At 40.0% G+C, this 12,516-nt stretch overlaps 2 protein-coding genes across 6 annotated transcripts in view; one reads left to right on the top strand and one right to left on the bottom strand.

Moving 5' to 3' along the window:
* Positions 1 to 433: 433 nt before the first annotated feature.
* PFN2 (profilin 2) lies at positions 434 to 6,615 on the top strand. Of its 2 annotated transcripts, none has more exons than XM_024556318.4 (3): positions 434 to 818; positions 2,950 to 3,142; positions 4,938 to 6,615. In XM_024556318.4, exons 1-3 carry the CDS (start codon positions 687 to 689, stop codon positions 5,033 to 5,035), a joined length of 423 nt encoding a protein of 140 aa, XP_024412086.1. In that variant the 5' UTR covers positions 434 to 686; the 3' UTR covers positions 5,036 to 6,615. The 2 variants fall into 2 exon arrangements, with proteins under 2 accessions (XP_024412086.1, XP_024412087.1); XM_024556319.4 differs by having other exon boundaries at positions 597 to 818; positions 5,259 to 6,615.
* Positions 6,616 to 9,017: 2,402 nt separating this feature from the next.
* The window catches only part of RNF13 (ring finger protein 13), a 123,213-nt gene continuing 119,714 nt past the window's right edge, over positions 9,018 to 12,516 (bottom strand). Inside the window, exons 8-9 of one of the 4 annotated variants that reach the window (XM_045192034.3) lie at positions 11,683 to 11,763; positions 9,018 to 11,438 (exon numbers count right to left, since the gene is read on the bottom strand). In XM_045192034.3, coding sequence (XP_045047969.1) covers positions 11,074 to 11,438; positions 11,683 to 11,763 — 446 coding nt within the window. In that variant the 3' untranslated portion in view covers positions 9,018 to 11,073. The remainder of the gene's footprint in view (positions 11,439 to 11,682; positions 11,764 to 12,516) is intronic. The other 3 variants (XM_045192033.3, XM_024556299.4, XM_024556300.4) reach the window with 3 other exon arrangements.

The raw sequence follows: 12,516 nt of genomic DNA, 5'->3' as shown, positions 1-12,516 counted from the left end.
CACCAGGGTAACTCTGCAATCCGACACCTAGGCTCAAAATACCGCATTTCAAACCACAGCACTCAAAAGAAGCGCATCACTGCACGGCCGCGGGGACTCCGAGGCTTCCCAGACACCGCCATCCCACGGGGGCCTAATGCACCGGGGGAGACGCCCTCTCCCCAGGCCCCGCGTCGGAGGCTGGGCAACCCTCCGCAACCGGTCGCGCCGGGACTTCGCTCTCGGCACGTGGTGGCAGTGATTGTCCCCGAGCGGTATCCCTCCGCGCCCCCGCCTCAGTCTCCCTCTCCCTTCCCGGGACCCTCCGAGTCGGGGCCTCGCGGAAGGATCGCACGCACGCGCGCACGTCCCTCCGTGGCCGCAGAGAACCGGGGGCGACGCGGTGGAAAGCAGTTGGCGCCACTGCTGCTGCCAGCATTGCTGCTCCTCAGCCTTCCGGAGCTGGTTAGTCAGCCCCGCGGCTGCGGGCGAGCAGCCCGGTCCGCGCGCTTCGCGGCTAGTCCCTCACCGCCGTCCCCGCGTCCTCCCACCGCAGCTCCTCGGGGAGGGGGGCGGTCGGTGCCTGCGCAGAGCCGCCTCCTCCCCGCCCCCGCCCCGCCTCCCCCCCTCCGCCGCCGCCCGCTACAGCCGCCGCCGCTGCGCCTGCTGCTCCTCGCCGTCCCCGCTGCAGTGCGAAGGGCTCGAAGATGGCCGGTTGGCAGAGCTACGTGGATAACCTGATGTGCGATGGCTGCTGCCAGGAGGCCGCCATTGTCGGCTACTGCGACGCCAAATACGTCTGGGCAGCCACGGCTGGGGGCGTCTTCCAGAGCATTACGGTGAGGACCGGGGGCGGCGCGGGTTCCAGTCCCCGGACCGGAGCGGTGCCGGCCGGCTGTGGGGGCACCGCAGCGCGGGCCGGGGGCACAGAGGGCCGCGCCGGCAGGTGTGCCAGGCGGCCGGCGCCGAGGATGCGGCTGCCAGGCTGGCCGGGAGGCCGAGGCCCGGGGACGCCCCCTTGCTCGGGGCTGCACTGACAGGCGGGGGCGGCGGCCCGGCTCCCCGCATTCACACGGCTAGTCCGAATGAAGCTGGGGGAGGGGGCACGCACCAGCTGGGGCGGGTGGGGGGCACCTTTTTTCCCCTCGTGCGTCTGCCTCAGGTACCCTGGAAGCCCTGAGGTTTGCTTTGCATGTCCCGGGATGGAAGCGAGGGCCTGGGGTGCCGGGCCAGGCGGGGGTCCTCTGGCGGCGGCGGCGCTGCCGCTTGCCCCGCGTACAGACAGCGCGCCTCCCGCACCGCGGGCAGTGGGAGGCGGCGGCTGCCCGGCCCCCGGGATCCTCGCAGCGACTTTGCGTAGGTTTGCCGGTGTCCAGGCCTGTGGGGCTTCCGAGGAATGTGCGTCTACAACGTAGGTGGATTCGTGAATCTCGACTTCAGCTCTGGCTCCATAGGATTTTTTTTTTTTTTAATTCTCCAAGATGGCGAACTGCCATTGATTTCTCTCCTCCTACTATGGAGACTCATCGATATACCGTTATCCCCAATTACGCAACATACCTCCAAAAAAAGGGATGCTTTTATGGGGTTTTCTGTAGTCTGTGAACACCAAAGGGACACTTCACTTCTCCAAGTCCCTCCCTCTTTCCTGATGGTAGTAAGGAACTAATGCAGATTTATGCTTCACAGTTCCTGATTTTGTGACTTGCTGGTTTTAACTTGGTTGCCACATGAGTGGGGAATAATTGTTACTAAGCCTTCAGTGCTACTTTATTGGTTTGTCTCTTTCTGCACGAGGCTTCTTCTAAAATTGTGACGATTGTGTCAAATATAAGACCATTCCCTTAATTTCTCAGCCTCACGCTCTCTTCCTATCAAATGCCAAAATTCATGCCCCCTGTTAGGGTGCTGCTAAGACTACTAAACATGGTTTGAGATCCGAGTGTGTGGAACTCAGTGCCTGATGCTAGTACTTTAAGGTCTCCCATAACCGCAGGGGACTACAGTTCTTACAGAGAATTGGCATCTGGTGATCAACTTTTTTTTTCTTGAGTCTCCTTGTTTTTTGTGTGTGAGTTCTCGCAGTCTGGCTGGGAAGATTGCAGGAGTGTACTTGGAAATGGCTGGGGCCTGCTATGACTCTGCAGTTCTGATGGGGGCGACGCCTTCCTTCATATTCATGGAATGTTGGAATGCACGTTTTCTCCTTTCCGGTTCTGGTGGCTACCTCAGTTTCTTTCCAAAGCCCCCCTCCATTTTCTCTGTTCTTTTACAATGGCCTGCTGCGGTGCTACCGACAGAATCCTCTTTGCATTTGCCGAAATGAAAACTGATTACTGAGGTGGGAGGGGAAGGGAAGTTGGAGAGAAAAAGGAGTAGTGGCTGGAAAAATAGGAGGGAAATACGAATTTGGGAAAGCACTGAGGTCTAGGGTTTTTGAAGTTCATAGTGTGGGGAGATGCCAAGCCATATGAAGCAGAGTAGACATGAACAGAGACCTACTAAGCATGAAGACTTTGAAACAACTTTAATTTGGATGCAACATTACTGACTGTAATGTAACTGAATGTGATAGACAAGTGTTGCCGTTAGTTTATAGGTGAGTCTTTACCATTACGTAAGCATTCAGGTCCCACCTGACTTGATGCAGTTCATAAGTAACTCTTAAGTTTGTAGTTTCTCTAATGTCAACTACCAACTGTTTAGAGATTTTTAACTAATTTGTTTTGGTCTTTAGTTAGCAGACTACAGTGTGAACTGTGAAATCTAATTAACTGATATAAAACATGTAATCATGTAGGAGTAAGTGATTCTATAGAAAAGACTAAAACTTGATTTTATATTATTGAAATGTTGATGTCTTGCACTGGTAGTAAAAACTTGGCACACAGTCTTTCCTGTTATATTGAGACCTGAAGGAATTAACTGTAACTTGATGTTTTTTTTTCCTTTTTCTTTTTTGGGGGGCAGCCAGTAGAAATAGATATGATTGTAGGAAAAGACCGGGAAGGTTTCTTTACCAACGGTTTGACTCTTGGAGCAAAGAAGTGCTCAGTGATCAGAGATAGTCTATACGTCGATGGTGACTGCACAATGGACATCCGGACAAAGAGTCAAGGTGGGGAGCCAACATACAACGTTGCAGTGGGCAGAGCTGGTAGAGGTAAGCAGGGCAGTCTTTTGGTTAAAAGTTGCATGTCACATTACAACTTGTTAAGCGGTTTCTTTAACATTTTAAATAAGTATTAGTCCATAATGGCTATTAAGGTGGTTTTTGTGAACTGCCCAGCACTGAAGGGAGGCACTTCTTTAAATTTACTTACTATAGAGCAGCTGCAAATACAGCCTAGCCTCTGAGATCCTGGCTTTACTCTAAAATAGAATATTCGTATCTACTCTCCAGTTTTGGCTTTAGTAATTGAAAATCGAAATTTGTCCCTTAAACTGCTTGACATGTCCAATGGTATAATCTTATGGTGTATCCAGATTGTTAAATCACTCTAATTGTTTGGGTACTTTAGTCCCTTTATGACATAAAGTTTATGTCTTTGACCTTTGGATCTCTTTCTTTTCTTTATTGCTTACATTTTAAACTTTCATTGCTCAGCATAAAAGTGGAAAAATTAACATTGACTCATTTTTTTCTGTTAGGAACATTGCTGGGGAAGAGAGAAATGATTAGAGTAAGGGTTTTGGAGCAAGTTGTCCCTTTATTAAAATATTTTCAAAGACTAAGTGATTGTGATTTAGATTTGAAAAATAGGAAATTTTGTTTCGTTTGTACAATTGATCAAGAAATTGTGGTGTTTCCTAACTATTGTCCACATTGCAGAAAATCTTACTGCACTGAATACATCTCACTACTTTTTCAAAAATGAGGTTTGTTATGACAATTAATTAAGTTGTAAGTATATTTAAATGTGCTAACCTGTGTAAATATTTTGTGAATAAGGAGGGTTTGTGTATCTCATACAGCAGACTTGGCACATATAAGTAAGACCAAATCTACCATGCGAAGGAACTTGAAGCTTCTCTGAGCCATAATTTACTGTAATGGTCCTAACTCCTTGTGATTGTCCTAATGGCTACTCTTACTCTAATGTGAACTCATGAGTGTGAGAATTTCTTTATAGGAAAATTAGGTGATAGAAATAATAGACAAATCTCTTTAAATATTAGCTGAGCTCAAATGTTAAAAAGCATCAACCATGTAACATAAAACCAGAATGAGATTTCCATACCATATAGCGCTGCTGACATCTAGTGGTGGTGAATTTAAAATCTGACATACATACATTTTGGAGATAGATCTTTGAATTGCATCATAGAAGAACCTGTTGTTGGAAATAGTAAATCTGTTTCAGGATTTTACACTCAATTAAAAACAAAGCTAGAACAGTAAGGATATCAGTAATCATAACACTTAAGTACTTTTAATTTGGCCTTTCCTGAATAGCACTGAAAATGCTATTTGAAAATTTGGTCTTGGTTTTCCTCTGGAAGACACATTTAGCCTCACTGGTAAGACTTAATAGTTTATACTTAATCCAGACTGTTAAATTGGGAGAATTTTTAAAAGTAATCATATAAGTTTTTTAAGTTTATTTTTGGGGCCAGTCTAATATGTATGCCATACTAACCAGAAGTTTTTGCCCTAGAATGGAAGATAAATTATCACACTTCTCCCCCTTCACCCCACCACCCAGCTAATGTAAAGATATTTTTATGGAGCACTGCAGCTGCATTGATTGGCTTTCCAGATGCAGTTAAGAGTTAGTTTTTCACATATAATTAGTTTGAAAATTCTCCTTTTTGGAGTCCTAGTTGACTTCAGTGCTTGACAGTTCATGGAAAACTAACTTAATGTTCACTTATTAATTGGGGTTCTGTCTGCTAAAACTTAAGTGACTTTCTTGATTAACACTTCTTTTGAAACACTTTTCTTCTTTCTCTTTCAGTCTTGGTCTTTGTAATGGGAAAAGAAGGGGTCCATGGAGGCGGATTGAATAAGAAGGCATACTCAATGGCAAAATACTTGAGAGACTCTGGGTTCTAGCTGCTAGGCAGACTGTTAAGTATTAGGGGAAAATTGCTCTTAAACTTTCCTAGCTGTAAGCTTGAGTCTTAATTCTGGAAATTTTATTAGCAATGCAGGGTGATGGGGTATGAACCTGTGTCTCCTTTGTATCCCTCTGTTGGTGGGGAAAGGTATCTTTCTTTTTGCCCTCCCCCCATTAAATAATTCTGTTCACTTTGTTTTGTTTCCTTGTGTACTCCAGCATTGGTTATAGTCATGGGAAAGGAAGGTGTCCACGGAGGCACACTTAACAAGAAAGCATATGAACTCGCTTTATACCTGAGGCGGTCTGATGTGTAAGCAGCCTCTCCCCATCTACCTAGCAACTGTCTTCATCACCACCCCAATTATAGTCACAGTGCTACCAGATTATATGGTAGCTAATTTTTCTTTACCTATTTTCTAATGTCATGATTCCTATTTGCCCAATGGATCCATTTGTATGTTAACCACTGTATGTAATCAAACCTTATCTGGCAACATAATTGCAGCACAATAATGATTTGCATGATACCTTGAAATTTGGGGGGAGGGGGCATGCCAAGTTGGGCATCACTTTGTTTAGCAATTAATGGGATATTGATTACTAAAATAAGTTAATATAAGCAAGGTGCCGGTGTACAATCTCTAATTTGATCAATGTCTTTTTAGCACTTTGAGCATTTACTTAGCTCATTTAGTCTTCCTTTTGTAGCGCATGGTTGGGAGGAAAAAGTGCATGCATCTTTCCTTCACTCCTCTCTTTTTCACCCCCTCCCTTTGCACATAAGGTATTTCTTTTGCTTCCATCTTATTTTATGCAGTGCCTGGTTTATTTAACCAAATAATAATCCCTTTTGTTGATGAACTATTGAGAGCTGCAGTAGTTTGCTTTTAGTATTGTTGCACGTGAGTAGACAAACCTTTTTTCATAGTGTCTACAGGACATACGAAGAGTGTAACTGCAAAACAAGTAAAAGGCACTTCCTCCCATGACCTCACAGTAACTATACTGATTGAATCCCCAGGGACATTCCATCATTGCAATAGATTAGGTTTTTGTTCCTATCCTTTTCTTTGCACACCAACTCTACTCTGTAGTAAAATTGTAAAAGGCTGCCATTATGGACATTAGGTATCCCAACATAACCATCTGGAGTGTGTCCAGTTTGTTCTTCATAGGACCAATTTTTATTTGCAGCTTAAGTTTTTATATGAAGTTGCATTATTGTGGACTTGGCTGTCTTGTGATGAATTTTTTTCATATGTATTCTGTGCCATACTGTTATTAAAATGAACTGTTGCTATTGTGAGATGGATTTTAACTGACCTATTAAAGGTTTCTTTTGAATGGCACTACTTTAGGGACATTCTAGTATTTGCTTCTATTGTTTGGGCCTTGTGGATAATGTACAGATTTAAAAACAATCTTGTTGCTGATTTGTCCTTTTCTTTCCCTGCACTTTGTTACATCTGGGATACAGTCTAACTCATCTGATTTAATATGCATTTAAAAAAATGCCATAACTATTAAACACCTTGTTTACAGACAGATGAAATAAATTTATTCCAACCAAATACTCTAGACTCCTGTTGTTTATATAAATTGTTGGCTTACTATTACAGTTAATTTTTGACACAATGGGAATGTACAGAATAAACCAAACTGCCGCAGGCATAAAATCTTTTTAAAAAATTCAGCTGATGGCCTACTCCAGTTCCTGCAGTATTTATAAATGAGAATTTTATTTATAAAATAAATAAAAGGGAATTTCTTCTTAATGGGTTTTGTTTTACTAAAATGGCTTCTAGTCATCTCAGGCTTATCTACAGCTTACGAGAGGAAGATTAATGTATCCGCTAGGAAGTAAATACAGTCATACCTCGGTGCTTGTTGGTTTCAGAACTCGTCAAACCCTGTACGCATTTCGTTTTGATGAGAAAAAAGTGTTTTGGGACTCGTCACACTTGCTAGCATTTGTATGAGTCACGATGCTGCCCTGCAAGAGAAAATGCTTCATCCTTCGGTATTCGTGGGTTTCGGCACTTGTCACAAGTTCCAGAATGAATTAACAGCAAGTACCAAGGTACCACTGCAGTACTTTTCTTCTGTTGCTGGTCTCTAGATGTGAAATCTAGTGAGCAGTAGGGAGCCTAGTACCAGCAAGGGTTTTTGCATTGTGAATTCTTCTGGGTTGAACTGTCATATGACTTTAGGCTATGTTGGCAGGCTGAAGTCAGCCACTTGGGACTCTCACATAAGAGAAGACATTCCTTAGGCAGCATATTAGATAATTTGGGAGTTCTTGCAGTTTCTAGCTTTGGAGTGACATGTTAACTATAGCTATGTAAATCAAGTTCATTCCAGAGGTCAGAAGGTCCCTGAGATATATTGAAGTTTAGTAAATATGTTACTTTAGGACTATTTAGTTAAATCATTACCATGAACTATCAAGTGAAGTTCAGAGCAGGGGTGCTCAAAAGTTGGTGGGTCTAAGTGAAACTGGGGATCTGGTTATAATGCAGATTCTTGGCTCTGGAGTTCACCCTGGAGGTGGAGATTCCATAAGCCTAGCAGATCCTTTAGAAACAATTGGCGGGTCAGTCTGAATCACTTTTAAGCAGCCCGTGTGCTACCCTTTGAGAAACAGTGGATTAGGGATGAAAATTAATCTCTTTGTCTTACTTAAATTACTGTGCATAACTAAATAAAAGTTTTTTCTTTGGCATTTGTTGTCAGGCAGTAGTTCTGCATTTGTATGTACAGGGATTTGGAAATTTGGAAGATAGGGATTTGGGGTTACTTTGGTAGCTGGGTGGGCATACCTTAGAAATTGTAAAACAAGAATAAAAACCTCAACTTCCTAACCCATTAAGATCCCTGTTAGGAACAAAAGGTTGGTGAAATGAAAATTTGGTGATTGGGTTGTGATGATTTGAGATGTTACAGTAATACACATTCACACTTCACTTGTAAAGAATTGTTAGGGTAACTAACTAGAAAGCAGCAACCAGAATTGTGCAATCCGTAATGAATGAACCTGTATGTAAGTAGGTGAGGGAGAGTGTGTTGAGGGTGTGCACAGATGAGTAGAAGTTGGTAGCGGGCATCTGTTATCATTAATATAGTAAATAATGAAACTAGTCATTGGTCCCCTACCCACAATTTCGTTAGAAAAACACTTGTGATAACACACGTTTGCTTTGTGCTTAGTTCTAGGAATTTAACCTAAGGAAATGGAGCTCTGCAAATTCATATACCGGAATATCCATCATACAGCATTACTTATAATAAACTTGGAAAACTACAAAATTTAATTTTCAAGGTTATGAGTTGGATAAGTGGTTGTCCAGAGGATAAAATAGTCATTGAAGAATAACACAAGAAAATGTTAAATAATAAGAGGATATAAGCAGATGTTAGATATAGTGTACCCATATTTTGTTGTGCATAATGCATACTGTTCTGCCCAAATTTTTGAGGGAAAAGTAAGGTGCATTATACATGGGTATAATGATTACATACCATGGGTATGATAATGGGCAAAATAACTCTGTGTATAATGTGCACAAAACCGGTGTGTATTGTACACAGGAGTGCATTTATACATGGTGAAATACGGTAAATACAATATAATGTACAGTATATACATGTATTTTACATAGTATTTATGAAGGTAAAATATCAAGATAAATTTATCTCTGGGGTAAGTTTCCAGGTGACTGCCCTTTTATAACAGAAAAAACTTTAATTATGAAGGTATTGAATAGAAACTGGATTTCAATTTTATTTAATGTCCTAGTTATACCATGAAGATACTGTAAAAGATTTCAAGTGAATATCAGGACTAGCCCAATCATAGACAGTGCTACTTAAGACAATTCATGAATTTTACAACTAAAAGTAACAGTTTGGAGTTTTTTTAAAAAGTAATTTTTACCTCAGAAAAGCTTCTAACTTAAAGGAAGCAGGTTCTTTGATCTGAACTGTGGATTAAGAACTGAGTGAAATGGTATCTCATATGTTACAGTGACTTTTCCCTGTTTAAAAAATTTGTTTTAGGTATGATGTTTTTACTTAAAAACTACGAAAGCTATTATCATGTATTTATGTGCCACACACTGAGTTCAGTGTTTTGTCCTCATACCCTACACCTTGGGTTAAATGAAATACAAATGACCAAATTCCAAAGCTCTGCTATCATAGTAAACTACTGTTCTATTTCTCATGCCTTTGTTTTATTTTTAAAAGATGGAAATGAGGTGGTATCAGCTAGTAGACAATTGAACTTTTATTTTTTTTTAAGATTTTTTTTTATTTTTCGAGAGGGGGAAGGGCGGAGAAAGAGGGAGAGAAACATCTATGTGCAAGAGATACATGGATTGGTTGCTTCTCATGCACCCAACTGGGGACCTGGCCTACAACCCAGGCATGTGCCCTGGCTGGGAATCAAACCAGTGACCTTTTGGTTTGCAGGCCAGCACTAAATCCACTGAGCCACACCAACCAGGGCTGAACTTTTATTTTCATAAGCAGCAATAACTATTTTTTGGTTATTTATAAGAATTTCTCTAAAAAACAGTTCAGAAAATGAAATTCCCTCTAAAAGTGTTACATTCCTTTTAACATTTATTTTTTTTTCTTATAACAGGCTTATCTCCCTAGTATACTCACTACTTTCTAATATGCTTCTGTTCATTAACAATTTACCATGTCAGTGCAGATATATACTTTATCCTTTCAAGGATGTGTAGCAATCTACTGTAAAGATGTATTATAATTACAACAGGGTACCAAAATGTACACTATTGTTGGAACGATTTTGGCTGCAGTTTTAACTTTTGGGGGAATTACCTAATTGCTTGTGAGTAGTTAGTTACCTTGTATAAAATTCTAAGGTGATGTATGTTTATCTGATCTAAACTACCTTAATTGTTCCATCTGTATAGCACTGTATGGAAGAATAACGCTAATGTGGGTAATATCATATTACAACAAAGTTCTTAAAGTAGAAAATGTGTTTATTAACATTCAAACTCCCTTCATACAAGGCCATATAAAAATTCTTAGCATTTTGATTATACATTAAGTCTATATTTTGTATGTAGTTACAATGATGTATAATATAATTTAGCTTTTCATAATACATTGTTTAAATAGATCATTAGTTCTGTTAAACATAAGCAATTATTTTCATATCCAGTATTTGAACAATTTCCTCTGTACATAGTGTAGTAGCAGGGCTAATTAGCATAAGATGCTCTTTATTAAGAGGTATATGATCTGTGTGTTAAAAGTTGAAGTTTGGTATTTTTGTATAGCATTTCCTTTTTGCTTTGATCACAATACAAAACCCTTAAGGAGACTGAAATTCAGTAACTTAAGTCCAGCGACATATTACTTTATCTGATGAATCAATTTCATCATAATACTATAGTATTAGAAACCTTAAAACTTGAAATCTGTACCAATACAGACGGTTCCTTTCAGGGTAAGAAGACTACTTGGGAATAGAAAGGAGAAAGATGGCTTTGAGTCTGTGCTGCCAACAGGAGGAAAAATGCTAAATTACCTTGTTGCCCCTCCCTAATGATGGCAATTTAGGGTAATATCAGATCAAACATTCCAACTCAACAACTCTAGGTGACTTTATGGAGATGGAAGTTGGCTTAGCTCATGCTAGGTGGCCACAGCATTGACTTTGTGTATAAACACAAAATTTGCATACTGTGATCTAGGTCTTAATTGCAAGCTATACTTAGAAAAAAAATTAATGTTTTGGCTATATTTCATTCCAGAATAAGAGCTGACTTGATGCTTGAGTTACAGCAACAGTCTGTTAATACTTATTAGTAAAATGAAGTACAGTCCAGATAAACACTAGATTTTTTTTTAAAAGTGGTTTCAGTAAGATTAAAGTGTAGAATACTAAAAAATAAGTTATTTCTACAGAAATCTGTGAAGGGAGCAAAAAAATCAAATTATATACCTAAATAAACATTTTGAAGGGAAATAACCCAATCACCCTTTGATTGGGTCAAACAGTATTTGCTATGTTATAATCCCGTTCACCATTAGACTGAAGTTGAACCACAACACTGTGTTCGTTAATCTCATTTTCTGCATCACTACTGTCAGTGTCTTCATTGTCATCTTCCTCATAGTCTGAAGATTCTGTCAGGTTTTGATGTGAGCGAGATTCTGACAAAGCCCCAAATGACTGGGTGCTGACAGAAGCCAAAGGTCGAAGTAGAGGGGTATGTTCTGACACTTCGTTTTCTTCTTGACTACTGTCTGTGTCAGAGTCTGAATCACCTTGAGAAGAAACAACTTTTTGCTTGCAGACAGGGCAGGTTTTTTTGGTTTTAGTTAGCCAAGGATCTACACACTTGCAGTGATAAGCTGTTGAAGCAAAATACACATCTTTAGGTTGTAATCTGGTTGCAAACGTAAAAAATTTTTTACCATGATTATGAAGTGTGTAAATTTTTATAAATACAACTCCATCCTATAACGACTGAGATCACTAATTAGTACAGGACCTGGCTTATGGTGTGCTAGTAACTATTTTCTGTCTCCCCGTCTAATACTGAACCTAAATATAAATTTACTATGTCAATTCAAAGCAATATGTGATTATTCATACCATGGGAACAGGGAAGGATTCTGAGCTTATCTCCATCTTCATATTCATCCAAACAAATGGCACATACATCATATTCATCTCCTATGAGAAGAAATAGTAAATAAAATTTATTTAAAAATGGAGAGAAATGTTCTTTTCAAACTATTCAAGTTGGATCTTCCTTGGTCAGTTATTTTAAATGCCTTTTGTTTTACCTATATTTAAGCAACACCTTTTGTTTTCTGTCACATTGAGGACCTACTTCAACTTACGGAAACAAGTTTTAATTTAAATAAACTTTTACCTAAAATAAATTAAAAGATGTCAGATTTGTTTACCTTGATTACCTTTGCACAAAATTTTGGTAAAAACAATTCCATTAGTTTTATATAACTTCTGAAAAATTCTATGTCACAGACACAAAATTTCACTATTTAGATTTCTTAAAGTCTCTTAAGTAAAAATGGAAACATAATATACTAAATTTTTAAAATATATACGGGTGAATAAAAATACTTGGAATGAGACACAATGAGCTTCAAATCTCTGTTCCATTATTTGCCAGTTTTGTGGTGCCTGGAAAGTTACTTAGCCTTTGACATTCAGTTCTTTTGTCTGGGAAAAGATTCTAAATACCTTGCAGGGTTGTGAGGATGAAATGAGATAATGCAAGCAAAGGGAAGGGCATATAGGTGTTCACTAAATGGTGTTTATATTAATGTTAGTGCCCTTTGTAATTATTGTTGAACTTACCACCTTTAAATCATGAACGTTTATTAATTCATAGCTCTTTCTGGAATTCAAGAGTACTTACATGTTTTTTAAGGAACTGGCACTCATGTCACATGACACATG

The sequence above is a fragment of the Desmodus rotundus genome, chromosome 2 (assembly GCF_022682495.2).
Source record: "Desmodus rotundus isolate HL8 chromosome 2, HLdesRot8A.1, whole genome shotgun sequence".
NCBI classification, from domain to species: domain Eukaryota; kingdom Metazoa; phylum Chordata; class Mammalia; order Chiroptera; family Phyllostomidae; genus Desmodus; species Desmodus rotundus.
Note: the sequence above shows the minus strand (reverse complement) of the source record. Positions and strands in the feature narration are given on the sequence as shown.

Excerpts from the sequence above, each read along its gene's own strand:
- PFN2 (XM_024556318.4), top strand. The coding sequence starts at position 687 with ATGGCCGGTTGGCAGAGCTACGTGGATAACCTGATGTGCGATGGCTGC. Across the intron at positions 819-2,949 it reads GCGTCTTCCAGAGCATTACG|CCAGTAGAAATAGATATGAT; the intron begins GTGAGGACCGGG and ends TTTGGGGGGCAG. Across the intron at positions 3,143-4,937 it reads AGTGGGCAGAGCTGGTAGAG|TCTTGGTCTTTGTAATGGGA; the intron begins GTAAGCAGGGCA and ends TTTCTCTTTCAG.